Genomic DNA, 19,341 nt, shown 5'->3' with positions numbered 1-19,341 from the left:
CCAAATATAAAACTCCGCGCCCTTCCCTCTGCGCCCTCAATTTCTGCCCACGAGATCCAGAGAGGAGAGAGGGAGAGAGGAGGAGTGAAGGAGGTAATTCCAACGGCGAAGCCCTGCCGGATTTTGGATCCGAACCGCATGTAACCAATATTTCTCAACTTTGTCATTGCAGAATTTTTATATGTTTAATTTAATGATTAGTATTTTTATTATTGCTTCAAGCATACGAGGTAGGTTGTCATATGATGCTTCATAAGTGCCAAACATCATCTCAAATACTTTTTGTTTAGCCCGCCAAGCCTTTGCATAGCTGATCACATACTGAAAATTCTGTTCAATGTCCCTAATTATCAATGCAGGCTCGTAATCCATTTTGTCAAGAATCACCTCATACATCTTCTTAGCCACAAAAATTGATGTGATATTACGATGATGTCCCACAACACCTGTCAATCTACAAATATGTGGTGTAACAATTGAACATTCCCAGTGTGTCTTGAACTTTCCCTTGTATGCATGCACTCGCCATGTACAGTCTCTATCTGCACACCTCACCTCGTATTCTTTGCTGCTAGACTTCAGTACTCTAAATTCCTTCCTCAAAGATACAGCCCAGAGCTTCACAGCATCCTTCACATCCTCAATGGTACGATACTTTGCCCCTTATAAAATCTCATTCACTCTGTATTCAAACTCCGAACTCTTAATATCTTGTACCACTGGATTCCCAAAACCCTCTTCACGCCATTCACCTAGCACTGGGAAGCGCTCATCGTCCTCATCATCCGATGAGCCCCCACATTGCTCCATTATTCGCGCATCCTGGTCTTCTTTCTCCATTTCCTCCACAATTCCAGGTATCCGCTCGCTTTCATCTCTCAAACCATGTGGTTCTGGTTCTGGAGCTTGCATGTTCTCTTCTTCTTTATCCTCTTCCATCTCTTCATTGCAGTAAGATGTTGACCCTTCACCTAAATCACCGGTCTTCTGGTGAATCTGAATTACCATTGCGAGAGGCCACCCACTTTCAAGAGCTGCGTGCATGTAATGTTGCCATTCTTTCATACTACTTATATGCGTCAACTCCCAGAAATCCCCATTAGTTTCCCATGAAGTCAAGGTATGAACCGTAATCAAATGGGTCTTTGGATTCACATTCAACATCCTGTGAAGACATTTCCGTTTGGACTCAAAACTCCTCTCTAGGGGTTTATCTAGACTGCATTGTCTTCTTTCCAATGCTGATAGATTTACTCCATAGGAATCATGAGTAATTCTATAGAAGTCACCGTAATGAACTTGAAACGCCACTTTGCTCGACATATCTGGCCATGCAAAGACTTCATTTTAATTAATCTAATATCTAGAAATATGTTATGGCTTCAATTATAACCACTAATCCGAACCCTAAATGCTTACAATAATAAAAAATACTAATCATTAAATTAAACATACAAAAATTCTGCAATGACAAAGTTGAGAAATATTGGTTACCTGCGGTTCGGATCCAAAATCCGGCAAGACTTCACCGTTGGAATTACCTCCCTCACCCCTCCTCTCTCCCTCTCTCCTCTCTGGATCTCGTGGGCAGAAAATAAGGGCGCAGAGGGAAGGGGCAGAGTTTTATATTTGGGGCGGGAGCCTGCCGCCCCCCTGCCGGGCGGGAGGCCCCTGCCAAGGACCTTCGCACAAATAAAATTTATTTTTATTTACATATAGGTCCCTTCCGCCCCCCTGCCGAGCGGCAGGCCCCCTGCCGCCAAGTGATGGGGGCGGCAGGGGTATAGAATTGTAAATTCTAAAACCAAAAATATATTTCTGTAATTTTCTTTTGAAAAATATAAAAATAAAAAAGACGCCAGAGCCAGAGGGGGTGGGTCGCGGCCCATCGCATGCCGCCAGCTTATGGTAGCACCGGATGGAATCCCATAGCAACAGCCAACTAAGAAAAACAGGTGCACAATCTCTATAGTCAGCAGGAGTAACAGTCAATCAGTACATGACAAAACTCAAAAAGAATTTGACAGTTAGCCCTCGAGCCGTCTCTCAGCAAAACATGCATGCATCAGCCTCAGGCAGGCATCTAAATTACATCTGCATTTTCGTACAGAACGCATAAAATCCTTGCAGATTTCTTCAACATTCAGTGTTTATTCGGTAATTTAAAGACAGGGCGGATCTGCCATCGTAGTTATCGATCCACGGTCTGCATCTCGCTTCATGGCAGGATCCTCTCGTGGTCGCAGTACAGCCGCCCAAGTCAAGTGCTATCAAGCCTCCAACTTCTTCGAGCGGCGCTGCAGAGACACCTTCGGTGACTTCTGCTTCAGCGCTATACCCGCCTTCTTCGGGGGAGAGTATCTCACCCTCCTATTGGAAAGAATCAGCATGAACATGATCAGAATACAGCGTATACGAGGATAACATACATATAAACGAGCCTACCATATGTTGCTATTAGGGATGTGAGTTTCTTTTCTGTGTCATTGGGTTGACAAAACTCCTCTAAATGCACTAATCTGGATTACAAAGCAAGAAAAGGAATTGCATTTTGTGTGGCCACTTGCATCCCTAGTTGCCATTCCTTCTTGAGTTCATATATAACCAATTCCAGAAAGGCAGAAATGCACCAATAAAATGTAGAGGTGTTCTCTTACTGAGCATCAAACATTGTAACCAGCAATATCCTCAGGTATCAACATCAGAGGTGCAACAACAGACTCGCTACTGCAGCAAGCTAGGTCGTCAGTTCAGTTAATGGTGCCACTAGCCCACTACCACTTGCATCTTATTTACTGAGGTGCATTGCATTTTGTCCAACTATATCCCAAAGCAAGGAAAAGAATCAGAGCTAGTACAGTAAAGCTTGTTCCTGCGAAATGGCCACAATATGCCTACTACAAAGACTAATGTTCTGTTCTCACACAACTGAAACCTAAGAGTTATGCTTCCTTTAAATTTTAGAATATAAATCTTAATATTATCTTGCCATGGATGGTGAATCTAGCATAAAAATAGGGCAAAACTTTGCATCTTGCCATGGATGGTGAATCTAGATAAAAATAGGGTAAAACTCTGCATCAGGTTAGTATGAAGGCAAGTCTTAAAGCTCCAGCAAAGTCATCCCCCTACATGTCAAGTGAATGTCATTTAAACTAAGCTAATTAAAAATAGATGGCTGTTTTAAACACAACACTAGAAAGAACAGATGCGCTTGTAAAAATCAGAAGGATAGAATCATAGCCAGTTAGTCACTCACATGCAAAACTCAACTACCAAGAAGAGGAGACTCTGACCAAATTATTCAAAAAATGTTTATAGGATAGTTCAACATGGTATCATAACACCATAATGTGGCATCAGAATCAACAAAAAGGCACACATGGGATACAAATGGTGAACTATTCATGGATTTGGATCTCCAGCCTTCAGAATTTTTAGTAAAGAAAACACTTGAAGGAAGTGGACTACAGTGAAGGGTGATGAAGGGACAAAGTGACTAATTTCACAACTTGATTGCATAATACTGTTTATAGCAAAGACACCTTTGGTGGTGTAGAGGGAACCATTATCATGGTCCATTATCCTTCACTAGGGATGTACAACTTCGACAATGCATATATGCAACAATTGTCTCCAGACAGAGAAAAAACCCCCAGATAGTAAGGTTGGTATAGCTTCTTACAACATTGCATTTGATTAGCATGGGTACTCTCTGAGAAACAAAATCTTCCACTAGTTCTTTGAGTTCCATTTTTCAAACTCTACATTTATACATTTAGTTGAATCTAATATTTTTTAAACTACCACTAGTGCCACATTGCATTTCCTATTCTTGCAGATACAACTTTATTGTTTGATCTAATCAAGGACTGATCATGCCAAGGAAGAGACCAGTAACCTAGTGAATCAACTTATTATTTACTTTGAGTTTCTTCATTGACTTGGATAGATTTTTCTTCTCTCAATAGCAGTGATCCCTTATCAGATGCACACTTCGAAGATGAACCTATGCAATTTCACACCAACAGAGTTGGCTTTGATATTTTACTACACACCAAAGGCTAATATTGGCTATTAAGAAATTCAGTAGTTACAATAACATCACATTGTATTCTCCTATTTCATCTTCAAGTGGTATACTGTATACAGCTGTGGCAAACCGTGGCAGGAAAAAGAACTAAGTTCAAAAGAGTGTGATCAGAGCAACCAAAGAAGTTAAAATTTGTGATACTTTGACTGACCATATAAAAAACTGCACTAAAATGCCATACACATCTAAATCTTATACCCCCTTCCCTGCTGAAAAAAATATAAAATAAAATAATTCATGCTGGCGTAACATTTTTTGCTTATAGCCATTTTTGTACAGCAAAATGCACCCGTTTCATTTCCACTTCCAGCAAGAATGGCGGTTGCATGCACTTGACTAATTTCATGAGTGCCCTCGTGCTCACAGTGCCAGCATGAACGTGCTTGTGTGCATACATGTGGAAGGGGGATGAGGGTGTACAAACTTGAGAACTGAGCAGCCAAGCCCTTCATGTACTTTGAAGCATAAAAGCCATCGTAAAATGAGTAACAGATAACATCATTTTCGCATCAGCGTCTGTTACTTCATAAGATCACAACATGTGCAACTTTGCCCATATAATATTCTAGATTTCTACATAAGGGGAGCTAGAACCAAGTGATGAAAAACATTATTTCTGCATTACCCTTCGAATCCGTTATTTCTAAGATTCTAGATCTCTAGGAGCACAAGCATTTTGTTAATCACTAAGAGTCGAGGGACATAGAGATGCTCACCTAGGTTTCTCGGTAGCCCGTTGCATTCCGGTCCACGGGAATTTGGCTCCCTCCTCCCCAGCTCCGTCCTTAGCCTTTGCGCGCCCTCTCCTCCTCTGGTTCAGCCTCCCGGGGTTCCCGTACACGACCTTGCCACACCCGGCCCTCGAGAAGCCCTCCCTCTCGTCCTCCATCCAGTGCTTCCCCTTCCCCTCCCTCTGCCCCTCCATCTCGGCGCCCTCCACCGCCTTCCTCCTGGCGGCGGCGGCGCTGGCCTTCCGCTCCCGCTCCCCGAGGATGGCCCCGATGGGGAAGAGGTCGGGGGAGACCGTGAGCGGGGACCGCAGCGTGACGTAGGCCTTCTTGTAGTCGGGCTTGGCGGCGAGGTGGGGGCCTAGGCGTCGCTTCTTGCCCTCCATGTTGAGGGTGCGGACCTCGGCGATGGAGAAGCCGTACATGGACTCGAGGCAGCGGCGGATGTCCACCTTGGAGGCGGAGGGGACGGTCCGGACGGCGAACTCCTGCACGGACGAGAGCGGGGCCGGGGGCAGCATGAGTTTGAGCGGGAGGTTGGCGAAGTGGATCACGCGTCGGCCCAGCCGGCTCGCCATGGCTGCCGGCGGCGGCTGGGGCTGGTCGGGTCGCGGCGGCGGGGGGCTTACGCGAGCGGCGGCGGATCGGTGGGAGGGAGAGGAGGTTTCAGCCTTTCAGGTTGGTTCGTCTCCAGTCTCCACCAGGCCAGGGATGGACGAAATGGTTGTGGATCGTCGGAGGAAACCAGAAAGCCCAACTAGTTCCAGGGCCAACTAGGAAACTGCAGCCCTGTAGGCTAGCCTTGGGCTGCGCGCTGCAAAAAAGGTTTTGTTGGAACTTGGAAGAGCAAGGCAGCCTACGGCCCACTACAGTTAGTCAAGTTTTTTTTAACACGTACAGTTACTCGAGTCTTCATAAAAAAAAAAAGAACGTACATTTACTCGAGTTGGCCAAATTCATTGGTGTACTGTCATCATGGGTCCTCACTCTACTTTTCTTTTTTCTTGTTTGGCCCTCTCTCTCTCTCTCTCTCTCTCTCTCTCTCTCTCTCTCTCTCTCTGTTTGGCCTCTTCTTCCATTTCCTTTTGTTTCATTTAATTTTTTTGACAGTCCTTTTGTTTATTTTATTTATGGATATATTACAAAGTGACTATTTTTCTTATTATCGATTTTTTTTCTTTTTCTGAGCTTTACATTATGGTTCCACAACTTTCTTATCATCTCCATATATGTTTGTACCTGTTACATGAAAGTGGTATTAAGTTTGTTATCAACCCATTTTTTGCATGAACAAGCCTTTTTGAAGGTCATGCATGATGTGGGTGGTACAGTACATCTTTAATAACATGTGCTCAAAAGATCGTCAAACAAACCGGCTCAGTATGAGAAACAGTATATTCTAATATTATTGAGAAGACTGTACTATTCTGCTTCATCCTCTCACCCAGCAAAAAGAAAAACGAAAATAACATGTGGTGCACATGCAACTGTAGCCGGAGCAAACGACCCACAAGGCCTGAAGTAACATTAACAAATTGTGGTTCCTCTAGCGGTTTAGCCGTAAACTAATCAGGAACGCTGCTCCTAATCCATTTTATGCCAAAAAGGAAGTGGAGCAGGGCAAGATCGATGGACAATTTGCGCCATGGACGTGAACATGAACATTCCCAGCTTTTCCTTAAAAAAAAACATTCCCAGCTTGTGACAGTGCTACCAATATGTCCCTCGTATTGGTTAGTGCCGTTGAACCCACATGATAAGAATTTATACCGTTGGATTTTACGAAGATCTAATGATCTTTTTTTTTCTCGAACACGCAGGAGAGCTGCGCATCAATATATTAAGAAGAAAAGGGGAAAAGATCCCTAAAATGTTACAGAAATGATGGGCCCGCAACTCACCCAAAAACCAGTTTTAAGAGACTCTTTCAAAAAGAAAAAGATAGTCATGACCCGAAACACTAGACCAGAAGCCTCTAAGTGGCTGGAGCTGCTAGGGCGAGGAGATGAGATACTCCTCGAGCCCCGGCAAAAGACCATTGCTGCATTTCTTCTTTGATAATCCTGATGACACTGGACAAATTAGGGCTGATTCCATCAAAGACACAGCGATTACGGTGATTCCATAAGGACCAGGAGCCAAGAATGATGATGGAGTTCACCCCTTTTTGCACTTGACCTGAAACTCTGTTGCTTGTAGACGCCCACCAATCCTCGAAAATTCTTTCCCCAGCTTGTGGTGCGAGTGACTGCAAGCCAAGGTCATGCAGCACCGCAAACCAAACTTGCCGACTGAAAACACATGAGATCAGCAGGTGGTCAATTGTTTCATCTGCTTGATCACAAAGTGGGCAAGCTGCTGGATGACGAAGTCCTTTCCTTGCAAGTCTGTCAGCTGTCCAGCATTTCTTATGTGCCACTGTCCACATGAAGAATTTGCACTTACCCGGGGCCCAGCTTTGCCAAGTTCTCTCCCAGGGACTAAAATGGATGGCCCCAGTAAAAAGTGCCTCATAAGCTGACTTTGTAGAGTAGGAATCCGAGGTGGGGAATTGCCAAATGTGTGTGTCTCCTACAGCTGGCTGCAACTCAAAATTCTCAAGAAGATCCCAGAGTTGCAGATACTCAATTATGACATCCACGGTGAGAGCACCTTTTAGGTCTGAAATCCACCTCCTGTTGTTAAGGGCATCAGCAACTGTCCTTCCCTTTCCTCTGGCAGTTACAATTCTGAACAAGTTTGGTAGAGTATGTTTCAAACTCTGACCATCCAACCATCTGTCAGTCCAAAAGAGGGTGTTGGTTCCATTCCCTACTACTGTAACCACTGCAGCAGCAAAGAAAGCTTTGACCTGGGGTTGAGCTTTGACAGGAAGAAAGGCCCATGCTTTTTCTAGTTCAGTCTTTTGTAACCAGAGCCATCTCATCCTCAGAGCCCAGCCTAAAAACTGAAAGTGGGAGATGCCCAGTCCTCCCAGGAAGCATGTTCTAGTGACCTTAGGCCAAGCAATTAGACAGTGACCCCCCCCCCCTCACATCTTTTCTTCCTCTCCAAATAAATCCCCTCCTTATCTTATCAATGGCTTTGAGAGCTTGAGGAGGCAGATCCAAGGCCAGCAACAAATAAATCAACATAGAGGTAAGAACAAATTGTACCAAGATGCATCGACTAGCTTTGGTTAGGAGTTCAGCTTTCCATCCTGGCAGCCTGTCAGCAATTTTATCAATGATTGGCTGAACCTGTGCTTTGCTTAACTTGAGGGGGGACAGAGGCACACCAAGATATTTGCAAGGAAACTCTGAGATTTGGCAAGGGAGATTGCTGTTCAGGATTGCAATGCCGTCCTCCAAGCATTGGATGGGATGAACACTGCTTTTCTGGACATTTGTTTTAAGGCCAGAAGCTTCCCCAAAAAGCTGTAATATATCCAAGGTGATGTTAATATCACTTGAAGTAGGCCGTAAAAAGATGACCACATCATCCGCATAGAGAGAAATTCGGTGCTGCAAGGCTTTCCTGGCCAGTGGTTGGAGAAGTTCTTCCTCGGAGGCTTTCTTTATTAAATGACACAGAACATCCATGACCATAATAAACAACATAGGAGAAAGTGGGTCACCTTGCCTCAACCCACGCCGGTGTGCAATTCTTTCTCCAGGAGAGCCATTCAAAAGAATCTGGGTGGAGGAGGAAGCAAGTAGGCCACTAATAATATCACACCAAGCAGGTCCAAATCCCATTCTCTGCATTACCTCTAGAAGGAAGGGCTAAGATACTGAGTCAAAAGCCTTGGTGATATCTAATTTCAGGAGGATGCGTGGCTGTTTTTGTTGATGCAGAAATTTTGTGGTGTGCTGAACAAGCATGAAGTTGTCTAAGATGAATCGACCCTTGATGAATGCACTTTGATTCTGTGTGATCATTTGGTCAAGTCGCCCAGCTAGCCTGTTAGCTAGCAATTTGGTGATGAGTTTGGCAAAAGAATGGACCAGACTAATAGGCCTGTAATCTTTGATATTAGTGGCAACATCTTTTTTTGGTAGGAGAGTGATATATGCAGAGTTTAGGACCTCAAAGTTGTTCATTTTTCTACTCCACACAGCAGAAACTGCAGCCATAACATCAATTTTAATTATTGGCCAGCACACCTTATATAATTTTCCTGTGAAACCATCCGGGCCAGGGGCCTTGTTCGAAGGAAGAGAACCAATTGTTTTCCAGACCTCTTCTTCCGAGAAGGGGTTATCCAAATCAGCTAGATCAAAGCTAGGAACATTCAGTTCAGCAAGATTAACTGTGACCTCGCGATCAGAGCTGTTCCCTAGGAGTGATTTGTAGAAGCTGAAGATGTTTTGCTCTTTTTCCTCATGCTTTGTGAGCACCATACCCTCATCTGTCACAAGTTTACTTATAAAATTCTTCCTCTTTCTATGCCTAGCGAAGGAGTGAAAAAGGGCCGAATTGGTGTCTCCATCGCCAAGCCACGATATAAATATAAAGAGTCAATATTAAGTACGACTAGAAATTATATAATTTTTGAATTAAATTTGAAAAATAGAACATGGACAAAAAGTTCATACCGAATATGATGAGTAACTAAATTTCAAATTAGAAAAAAATAAAAAAATTAGTTGTTGACCAATGACTCTATATCTATCTAAATTCAAGTTTGTAGAAAATAAGAAAAAATAGTACTAGACAAAAAAGAGTTACAATTAGTAAATAACTAAACTTAAAATTAAATCATAATAAAATTAGGCATTATCAAATGTCCATATCGAATGTGACTGATAATTATATAAATTTAATAATTATAAAATAGGAGAAAATAGTAGTTATTTTGTAGAACAATTAAGAAGCAAATTAGGGAAAACATAGCTATTGGTAAAATTCCATCAAATACTTCAAGTGTTAGGGTCTGTTTGTTGTAAGTTTCTCCAATAGTTTTTATTTTTTCAATTTAAACCAAATATGTAAAAATAAAACTGCTAAATCCAAATGAAATCCTGGAATGGCTTATGATAAAGTGGAGAAAAAATAGCTTCATCAACTTCTCCTTCCTCCTTAATTTTTGAAGTGTTCTCAGAGTTACCACGTTACCACTAAGAAGTTGCTTTGACAAATACTTTTAAAAAATAGTTTCGGCTCCATCAAAAATATAGTTTCACCATTGAAGTCAAAACTAAAGCACTTTTAGAAGGAGATGAGGCCCACCTAAACAGGTCATTAGTGCGCAATTTAGGGAGTGTGTTAAGAACCCCCCAAAAATTATTATAATATTGATGGAAAAGCACAATTGAATAGCATTAACTTACATGGAACAATTATGTGTAAAAGAAAATAGAGAAAAAAGTTAGCACGAGTCAGATTGCGAGATAATGATGACGGCCATAGAGAATGGTGAGTATAAAGGAGAGGACTGTGTATGACCGTACCTTATTAATAGTAAGTCGTAGTCTATGATGGGTGTTAGAATATAAGTGAATTGTCCACCTCTCCCCATCAGCTTAAACTTTTGGGTTGAACTGGTCGGTGCATGCAACTCAATATGGTATTAAAGCCAGAGGTCTCGAGTTCGAATTCTGATTAGCGCAATTAAATAAAATAATTGTTGCTCGCTCTTACTCCACGTTTGAGGCCTGAGGGAGCCTCCACGTGAGGGGGGTGTTGGAATATAAGTGAATTGCCCACCTCTCCCCATCAGCTTAACCTTTTGGGTTGAACTGGTCGGTGCATGCAACTCAATAATGGGGAAAGATGTAGTAGCGGTATGACAATATAGGTGTATGTATGCATGAAATTTAAGGATTAAAAATAGTCAAATAAAAAACTAGCTAGCCGTGCTATTTACACGGGACACCTTGCTAGTTGTATATAGGCTAGGTGCCAAGATAATAGGCAATTTTATTGTTGCTTGTGAACCTTGCAAGTCATACTGACATTAAAAAATATATTAATTAAACAAATACAAACAGGGCTTTCTGTATTTTGAGGGCTTGTTTGAATAAACACATTTGCTTTGAATCTATGTGGGTTGCAATGAAAAATAAGCTAATATAATTTTCACTTCAGTGCCTCGAATACAAGTGGATTGGAGAGGATTATTATGTTTCTCAAAGTATATTTCAGCATAACTCCATACAATGTGACTTATGTTGTTGAGGCAACCATTTGATCCACTGAGATTTAAGGATCCATGAAGGAATGTTCCTGTGTCTTTGGAACTCTCGAGGGTCCCGCAAGAAGAGGGTCCAAACAATCGTTGATCAGAGCTTGCTGTGCTTCATTGTAGCGAGCCCAAGTAACCATGTATAAACCAGCAATTATGAAGACTCCCCCAATAATGCTGAAAGGAGCAGAATGAAAGCGTGCAAGGTTAGGAACAATACTCCCTCCATTCTCAAATATATGACGTTTATGACAATGAACTAATTTTATTGACCTAAACGTCATATATTTGAGAATGGAGGGAGTACTAGTTTGTTACATAATAAGTTCATTGAGATTATAAGGAGAGAAAGAAAGAATATCAACACTAGATCATATCAGTAAAAACTTCGCCACTTTTGTGTTTCACCAAGCACCATATACTATATTGTTAGATCATTTGAAAGAGTATCATGCAACAACAAAAAAATCATACATGCCAAAATTTTAAAGTAACATGACGATGTTTGAACAGCACATTTGGGTAAATTTGATATGGCAGTGTTTGAATCAAACCTTCCGAGATAAACAGGGTCACCAAGAAAAATAGTTGAGATGATAGCGGAAAATGCTGGTTGCAGTGGATTACACAGATCAACTAGAGAAGGTCCAGGTATTTTGTTTGCCCATGTCATAATTGAGTAGCTTAGACAAGATGCAACAATTCCCTGAAGGTACAAGCAAGAAATCTGATTAGATAACCAAGTGAGGTTCCAAATCTTAGCATCATTGCCATGCAAGTGATGCAGTCTACGCAGAAAGGCACATGATATACTTACGGCATATAGAACAGCTATGATCTCTGTTTTTGTCAGTGCCCACTCATGGAGCTCATTGGTTGCAAGTACTCCAGTTAGCACCATAAAGATGGCGGCAAAAAAAAAAAATGAATAAGCTGTCAAGGATATGCTTGCAGGATATCTTATTGTTACAGGAGCCTGCAATAATAGTCACGGCCAAAAATAACACTTACTTGTATCAATCATGATCATAAAAAGGGGGTCTGGTCAAGAAACATTAAAAACCAACAAGGGAGAATGCAGGATTAAGCGCAAGCTCTGAAATTTGCATTACCTGTATGACCAGATAAGCAGACGCCATGAGACAGTTTCCTACAAGACACAAGACACCAAGATGCCATGTTTCCACACCATACTCGAGCATGGTTGATGTCAACCACTGGGCCGGATAGGGAGTGCTACTGCTCCATGTGCCTGGAGTAACAGTACCACTTGCTGCATTGGTGCCTCCCAAGCCAATCAAGGATGGACCTCTGTACAAAGCCATCAGAATGGCACCAGAGACGCATACAACCGTGCCGAGAACTCTGAGGATGCCATCTTTCGTGAAGATGTTGATGGCTTCAATGCTGATGAAAGCAGGATTAACACCCAAATTTGAGGCAATGTATGTAATGGGTGCAAGTCAGTGACAGACTGACAGTGTGAGACAATGAACGTGAATCCTGAATTGCCAATCAAATTTAGTGTTATGAACTTATGATATATAGTCACCGTAACCGACGATCGCAGCCAAGACAAATGTGATCGCTGCTATGGAGGGCTGCAGAGCTGCCGCGCAGGAAGCGTCGTTCGTGTAGCGGAGGCCGACGAGGAAGAGGAGGGGGTTCGCGTAGAGCCTGCAGAAATTGAGCAAGTGTCGCTGAGATTTCCAGGGGTTAAAGAGAAGAGCAGAGGAAGGAAGGAATGAGCTGGTACCCAGTGAAGCCAAGAAGAGCAAAGGATCCGAGGAGCCGAGGGGTCACCGGAGGCCTCACTCTTCTGCAGCAGCAACGGCGGAAATGGATCGAGGTGAGATCAGCGTGCGGAGGAGCAGAGCAGAGAAGGAGGAGGAGCAGCAGTGGGGCACCTCTCGTGGAGGAAGGCGACGGGGGCGAGGACGGCGAACGCGAGCAGGTCACGGTAGACGCAGAAGACCACCTGGTTGATGCCGACGTTGAGGACGGACTTGGTGATCAGGACGTGGTAGCCGCTGTAGGCGAGCATGACCAGGACCATCCCGCCGTGCGCCCGCCACGCCGTGCCGCCCGCCACACTCACCAGCCGCCGGCCGATCATGCCCCACCGGCACCGCGACGACGCGCACCACTTGAGCAGCGCCGCCATCGGCCCATCGCCGCCGGCTCCCATCTCCACCCCCACGTTACTTGGCTTGGATTTGTGTCAAAAACAATCTCTGGGGGCGGAGAGCCACCTCATTTGTGCTACCAATGGACAAACAACCACTGCACCAGGATGGTGTTTTGTTTGAGACTAACCCATACGAAGTACGTCTTACAATAGTCACCTCATTGTCTCGTTTGGCTGGCAAACCATTTGTTAAGCCTGCTTCACATGCCACTCTCTTACGACCAGTTCGTTCGACCTGGGTCCTCTGCAGCCAATACATGTGGATTTGAAGGATACATTATTATTGAATTACATGCACCGACCAGTTCAACCAAAAAAAATAGACAATTCATTTATAGAGAGCAGCTAGAGAAGGTCCAAGTATTTTGTTTGCCCATGTCATAATTGAGTAGCTTAGGCAAGATGCAACAATCCCCTGAAGGTACAAGTAAGAAATCTGATTAGATAACCATGTGAGGTTCCAAATCTTAGCATCATTGCCATGCAAGTGATGCAGTCTACGCAGTAAGGCACATGATATACTTACGGCATATAGAACAGCTATGATCTCTGTTTTTGTCAGTGCCCACTCATGGAGCCCATCGGTTACAAGTACTCCAGTTAACACCATAAAGATGGTGGCAAAGAAATACGAATACGCTGTCAAGGATAAGCTTGCAGGATATCTTATCATCACAGGAGCCTGTAATGGTCACGGCAAAAAAAGACATTAATTTGTATCAATCGTGAACATAAACAGTATACTGGCATTCCTATCTTGTTGATGTGTAGGAACACATTAAAATAGGATCTGGTCAATAAAGATTAAACCCACAAGCAAGAATGCAGGATCAAGTGCAAGCTCTGAAATTTGAATTACCTGTATGACGAGATAAGCAGCCACCATGATGCAGTTTCCTAAAAGACACAAGACACCAAGATGCCATGTTTCTACACCATACTCAAACATGGTTGATGTCAACCAGTCGGGTGGATAGGGATTGCTGCTCCATGTGCCCGGAATAACAATACCATTTGATGTATTGTTGCCTCCCAAGCCAATCAAGGATTGACCTCTATACAAAACCATCAGAACGGCACCAGAGACACATACAACTGTACCGATAACTTTGAGGATGCCATCCTTCTTGAAGATGTTGATTGCTTCAACGCTGAATGCAGGATTAACACCCAAATTGGTGGCAATTCATGGGTGACAACTGACAAGTCAGTGAGACAATGAATGTCGAATCCTGAATTGCCAATTGAAATGAGTGTTATGATAGTCACCCGACAATTGCAGCCAAGACAAATGTGAACACTGGTATTGAGGGCTGGAAAGCCGCAGCGTACGAAGCATTCGTGTAGCGGAGGCCGACGAGGAAAAGGAGGGGGTTCCCATAGAGCCTGCAGAAATTGAGCGTAACTGAGATTTCCCGGTGTTAACTGAATTGCTGCGCAATGATGAGCAAAGGAAGGAAGGAAGGAATTAGCTAGTACCCTGTGAAGCCAAGAAGAGCAAAGGAGGCAAGTAACTGAGGGGTCACTGGAGGCCTCACCCTTCTGCAATAACGGGCACCAAGATCATGGCAAGCATAAAGGGCAGTAATTATCTATTCCTTAATCCTTATCTGCAGTCAGTATATCATAAATTATCTAGGAGCATTCCAATTTCATCGATCTGGAGTCAACGATACAGTTTAATTCGATTGATTTCTACTCCTTATTCAGTTCAGTAGTATCGCAGTCAGCGCACTAAATTCTTTAGTGCTAACTGTTGACAAGATGTGAATACAGAAGAAAAGGAAACTAATTGAAGCGAGACTAGCAAGCGGAGGAATTCGAGATTTAAAAAAAAAAGACTAGCAAGCGGAGGAGCGGAGGAACAGCGCGGGGCACCTCTCGCGGAGGAAGGCGACGGGGGCGAGGACGGCGCACGCGAGCAGGTCGCGGTAGACGCAGAAGACGACCTGGTTCATGCCGACGTTGAGGACGGACTTGGTGAGGACGTGGTAGCCGCTGTAGGCGAGCATGACCAGGACCATCCCGGCGTGCGCCCGCCACGCCCCGTCGCCCGCCCGCCACGCCCCGTCGCCCGCCCCGCTCAGCAGCCGCCGGCCGCTCACGCCCCACCGCGACGACGAGCACCGCCGGAGCAGCGCCGCCTCCCGCCCGCCGCCGCCGTCTCCCATCTCCACGCTCCACTCCCTCGTTTGGATTTGTCTAAAAAATAATCTCCCGCTACGGACTTCCAGGGACTTTTGCCTTTTGGGAGACGGGACACGTGGGCGTAGTAGTCCATGCGATGGCGTAACTTCCATTTGGGGCTGTTAGATGCAAAACGTAAAATGCAAAATTTTTATAAATCATTTGTATGGTTGTTGTACTAAATATAGTTGAAAAATAAATTGTATTACACAAATAGACTGTAAATCGCGAGACGAATCTAATGAGCCTAATTAAGACGTGATTAGACACTAAATTATTACAATAATACTACAGTTAACATGCTCTAATGATGAATTAATTAGACTCATTAAATTCATCTCGTAGTTTACAAACGAGATATGTAATTAGTTTTGTGATTAATCTACATTCAATACTTCAAATGTTGAAGATTCCCTTCCAAAAATATAAAAATGTAAAATACAAAGTGATTTAAACAAAGCATTGATTTTACTGTCCATACTCCCGCTTCCGTGTGCATCCATGCTGACCTGCTCCATGTTTGCAATTGCAATTCGCAACCGACAAGACGTCACGACGTCACGCGAAGAGCATGTCTTGTTCCCGACTATTTGAGGTAACGGCTTGGACGCTCCTTGCATGTTGATTTTCTAGCGAGGGGACTGCATGCGTGAATTAGATATTTTTAAGGAATCAATCACTACCGTGTATCTATTGTGAGCAGTAAAAGCTATTCTAAAATAACCTACAATTTGGAATCAGGACACGATTTGGTACTGTATAACATATTAACATTATAAATCATATTCTAGGCTAAAAGATACTTGAGTACCTCACATTTTAAATCTCTTATATGGAGTGGCGGAGCTAGAAATCAACTGTAGGGGACCATTTTTCCCTGACTAAGAACCGAGGAGGAAGAAGCCTGTCCTTGGTAGGTGGTGTTAGGGATTGGACGAACCACAAACTGATTGGATTGACGGACTGTGACAATCGGAGTCCGATTCATCTCACAGCCGCGTAGCGAAGGCCGTGAGCAGCAGAAGATGGGGGCGGCGGGGCTGACAAGGCGGTGAGGCGCGAGCAGCGATGCGGCCGTCGCTCCGGTGCTGCGCGATGTCTGCAACTTTTAGCGTGGCTGCCAGTCTGGGTCATTGGGTGCACACGAGATGGATCTTCAAGACTTTAAGTTTGCATATACCTCTATGATTTCATTTGAACCAAGGGGGTGGGGGGCATGGCCCTCTTTTGCCGATACGTAGCTCCGCCACTGCTTATATGTGTGCTTAATTGACTGCTTCTTTCGTTAGAAATATTTATGAAGTTTGACAAATGGTCTTTAATATAAATATGTACATATTATTTATGATGGAGAAAACAACTGAGGCAACCATTTGATACACTGAGATTTAAGGATCCACCGAGACCGAAGAACATTCTTGTGTCTCGGGGACTCTTGGAGGATAACCCAAAGTGGGTCCAAATAATAACCATCCGTCAGTGCTCGCTGCGCTTCAGTGGAGCGAGCCCAAGTAACTACGTACAGACCAGCAATTATGAGGACTCCTCCAATAATGCTGAAAGGAGTTGAATACATGCATAACACAAGTCAGGATCAATGTTACTCTGCCACATTTTTCAATTTCATTTCTTTTAGATCAGGTACACAAGTTCGTTGCTACATGTTCCAATTATATGGCAGTGTGTTGAGTCAAACCTTCCGACATAAACTGGGGCACCAAGAAAAATCGTTGAGAGGACGGTGGAAAATGCTGGTTGGAGTGGATTATAGAGGGCAACTAGAGAAGGCCCAAGAATCTTGTTTGCCCATGTCATGATCGCGTAGCACATACAAGATGCAACAATGCCCTGAAGGTACAAGTAAGAAATTTGGTCAGTAACCAGGACAGGTTCCTAAATATTAGCATCATTGCCATGCAAGTGATGTATTCTAATAAGCTTGGAGGCATGTAGAAATACTTACAGCATATAGAACAGCTATGATCTCAGCTTTTGTCAGGGCCCACTCGTGGAGCCCATTGGTTGCAAATACTCCAGTTAACACCATAAAGATGGAGGCAAAAAAATAGGAGTAAGCTGTCAAGGATAAGCTTGCAGTATACCTTACAATCACAGGAACCTGTATTTGTGACAGCAGAAAATTGAAGGACAGTAATTTGCATCAATCATGACCACAAATTAGTACCCCTATCTCTACCTTGTCACTTGGGTTAATTAGAATATGCAAAAAAAACCTGATCAACGAATATTGATCACACAAGCAGGATGAATCCAGAATTTGCATTACCTGTATGACTAGATAAGCACCCACCAAGAAGCAATGTGCTATGAGGCACAGCACACCAAGCTGCCATGTTCCTACACCAAACTCGAGCATGGTTGATGCCAACCACCGCTCAGCGGGAGTGACAGTGACGCTCTCACTTGCAGCATCGGTGCCTCCCAGGCTGATCAAGGACGGGCCTCTGTACAGAGCCATTAGAACGGCGCCGGAGACGCACACAACCGTGCCGGCAACTTTGAGGATGCCGTACTTTGTGGAGATGTTGATCGCTTCAACGCTGACAAAAACAAGTTTCAGATTCTTATTCAGATTAACACCCAGATCTGGTGAACGCTCTGATGGAGACATGGAGTTGGGTGCGTTACCCTGCGATCGCAGCCAAGAGAAACGCGAACACCGGCACGGAGGGCTCGAACGCCGCGGCGTAGGAAGCGTTGGTGTAGCGGAGGCCGATGAGGAAGAGGAGCGGGTTCACGAAGAGCCTGCAGCAGCAATCATGGTCGGAGAGATCAGCCTGCGTCGTCACCGGCCGACGGAATGCTTGTAGAGACTCGCCACGAACTGTTCCATCAGCAGAGGATCGGAGTCCGTACCCAGTGAAGCCGAGGAGAGCGAAGGACCCGATGAGCTGAGGGGTCACCGGAGGCCTCACCCCTCTGCAGCAACGGCCCCGAAATGGATCGAAGCGAGATTAGCGAGCGGAGAGCGGAGCTAAAGACAAGGAGGAGGAGGAGCGGGGCACCTCTCGCGGAGGAAGGCGACGGGGGCGAGGACGGCGAGCGCGAGGAGGTCGCGGTAGACGCAGAAGACGACCTGGTTCTGTGGTTCATGCCCACGTTGAGGACGGCCTTGGTGAGGACGTGGTAGCCGCTGTAGGCGAGCTGGACGAAGACCATCCCGGCGTGCGCCCGCCAGGCGCCCTTGTCGTCCGCCAACAGGGTACTCAGCCGCCGCGTGATTGGTGACGAGTGCCGCCGGAGCAGCGCCGTCGTCGGCCCGTCTCCCTCCTCCCCCATCATCTCCAGTTCTCCACTGCGGCTCGCCGGCTCTGAACGTCTAGCGCTGCACGGCTGCACCCGCGCTGCTTCGCTCTGACTGAAAAAAAAAAACTCCTGTTCCGGCTTCTGGAGCCGAAAAAACCCGTGAGAACCGTGGAGGAAAAAGAAAGGCAGTCTATTTGTCGCTTTCTGCGGCTTGCGCCCCTGCCCCCCTCCACCATAATGTACACAGGAAAGAAAAGAATTTTTTTCTCGAAGAAAAACTATAAATGACCATAAATATGGTTGTTGAAAAAAATAATTTAACATGTACTAACTAAAAAGAATAAAAACCTACCTATTATCGAACCACTTAATTTTAGAAAAAAGAATCTATCATGCATGTATGTAAAGATAGAAAAGAATCAAATTTTTTCTCAAAGAAAACGGAGCCCTAAATGAACGAAAATATATACTTATATATACATAGATATAAACAAAATTAATTCAAATAGTAATAAATAAAATAATAAAATAAATATATTATTGTACCACTAAATCTTGAAAAAAAATCTATCATGTGTGTGTAAAAATAGAAAAAACAAATCTTATTCTCTCTCCTCCATAGATCTAGTAAATAATTTACCTAGAAATGGGGCTAAAACATATAGATCTAGTCCAAATAATTATATAATCATTTTTTCTACAAAAATAGCAC

The 19,341-nt window shown here is 44.1% G+C and overlaps 2 protein-coding genes and 1 pseudogene across 4 annotated transcripts; all 3 read right to left on the bottom strand.

The window, feature by feature from the left end:
• Positions 1 to 1,943: 1,943 nt before the first annotated feature.
• LOC120691585 lies at positions 1,944 to 5,522 on the bottom strand. Its single transcript, XM_039974682.1, has 2 exons — positions 4,810 to 5,522; positions 1,944 to 2,370 (listed from the first exon to the last, which is right to left on the bottom strand). The coding sequence occupies exons 1-2, from the start codon at positions 5,397 to 5,399 to the stop codon at positions 2,271 to 2,273; spliced, it is 690 nt and encodes a 229-aa protein (XP_039830616.1). The 5' UTR covers positions 5,400 to 5,522; the 3' UTR covers positions 1,944 to 2,270.
• A 5,280-nt stretch (positions 5,523 to 10,802) lies between these two features.
• Positions 10,803 to 15,414, bottom strand: LOC120691571 (WAT1-related protein At5g45370-like). 3 transcript variants are annotated; one of them, XR_005682304.1, is made up of 11 exons: positions 15,054 to 15,403; positions 14,655 to 14,717; positions 14,445 to 14,561; positions 14,035 to 14,326; positions 13,702 to 13,857; positions 12,895 to 13,590; positions 12,744 to 12,806; positions 12,100 to 12,664; positions 11,805 to 11,963; positions 11,542 to 11,693; positions 10,803 to 11,164 (listed from the first exon to the last, which is right to left on the bottom strand). XR_005682304.1 is itself a non-coding variant. In XM_039974669.1 (8 exons), the coding sequence occupies exons 1-8, from the start codon at positions 15,344 to 15,346 to the stop codon at positions 11,005 to 11,007; spliced, it is 1,233 nt and encodes a 410-aa protein (XP_039830603.1). In that variant the 5' UTR covers positions 15,347 to 15,410; the 3' UTR covers positions 10,803 to 11,004. The 3 variants fall into 3 exon arrangements, 2 of the variants coding, with proteins under 2 accessions (XP_039830603.1, XP_039830604.1); XM_039974669.1 differs by lacking the exons at positions 11,805 to 11,963; positions 12,100 to 12,664; positions 12,744 to 12,806 and having other exon boundaries at positions 11,542 to 11,610; positions 13,508 to 13,590; positions 15,054 to 15,410; XM_039974670.1 differs by lacking the exons at positions 11,805 to 11,963; positions 12,100 to 12,664; positions 12,744 to 12,806; positions 12,895 to 13,590 and having other exon boundaries at positions 15,054 to 15,414.
• Positions 15,415 to 16,656: 1,242 nt separating this feature from the next.
• LOC120691573 lies at positions 16,657 to 18,771 on the bottom strand (annotated as a pseudogene).
• Positions 18,772 to 19,341: the final 570 nt, after the last annotated feature.

Source organism: Panicum virgatum, chromosome 9N, assembly GCF_016808335.1.
Source record: "Panicum virgatum strain AP13 chromosome 9N, P.virgatum_v5, whole genome shotgun sequence".
In the NCBI taxonomy this organism is placed as follows: domain Eukaryota; kingdom Viridiplantae; phylum Streptophyta; class Magnoliopsida; order Poales; family Poaceae; genus Panicum; species Panicum virgatum.
The sequence above is the reverse complement of the archived record's forward strand: the minus strand, read 5'-3'. Positions and strand labels throughout refer to the sequence as shown.

Bases quoted from the DNA above. Each gene is read 5' to 3' on its own strand.
- LOC120691585 (XM_039974682.1), bottom strand. From the start codon at position 5,399: ATGGCGAGCCGGCTGGGCCGACGCGTGATCCACTTCGCCAACCTCCCG. The intron at 2,371-4,809 runs GTGAGCATCTCT...TCTTTCCAATAG, and splicing joins CGGGCTACCGAGAAACCTAG to GAGGGTGAGATACTCTCCCC.
- LOC120691571 (XM_039974670.1), bottom strand. From the start codon at position 15,346: ATGGGAGACGGCGGCGGCGGGCGGGAGGCGGCGCTGCTCCGGCGGTGC. The intron at 14,562-14,654 runs GTACTAGCTAAT...CAATTTCTGCAG, and splicing joins GCTCTTCTTGGCTTCACAGG to GCTCTATGGGAACCCCCTCC. The intron at 14,327-14,444 runs GTGACTATCATA...TCCTGCATTCAG, and splicing joins GTCTTGGCTGCAATTGTCGG to CGTTGAAGCAATCAACATCT.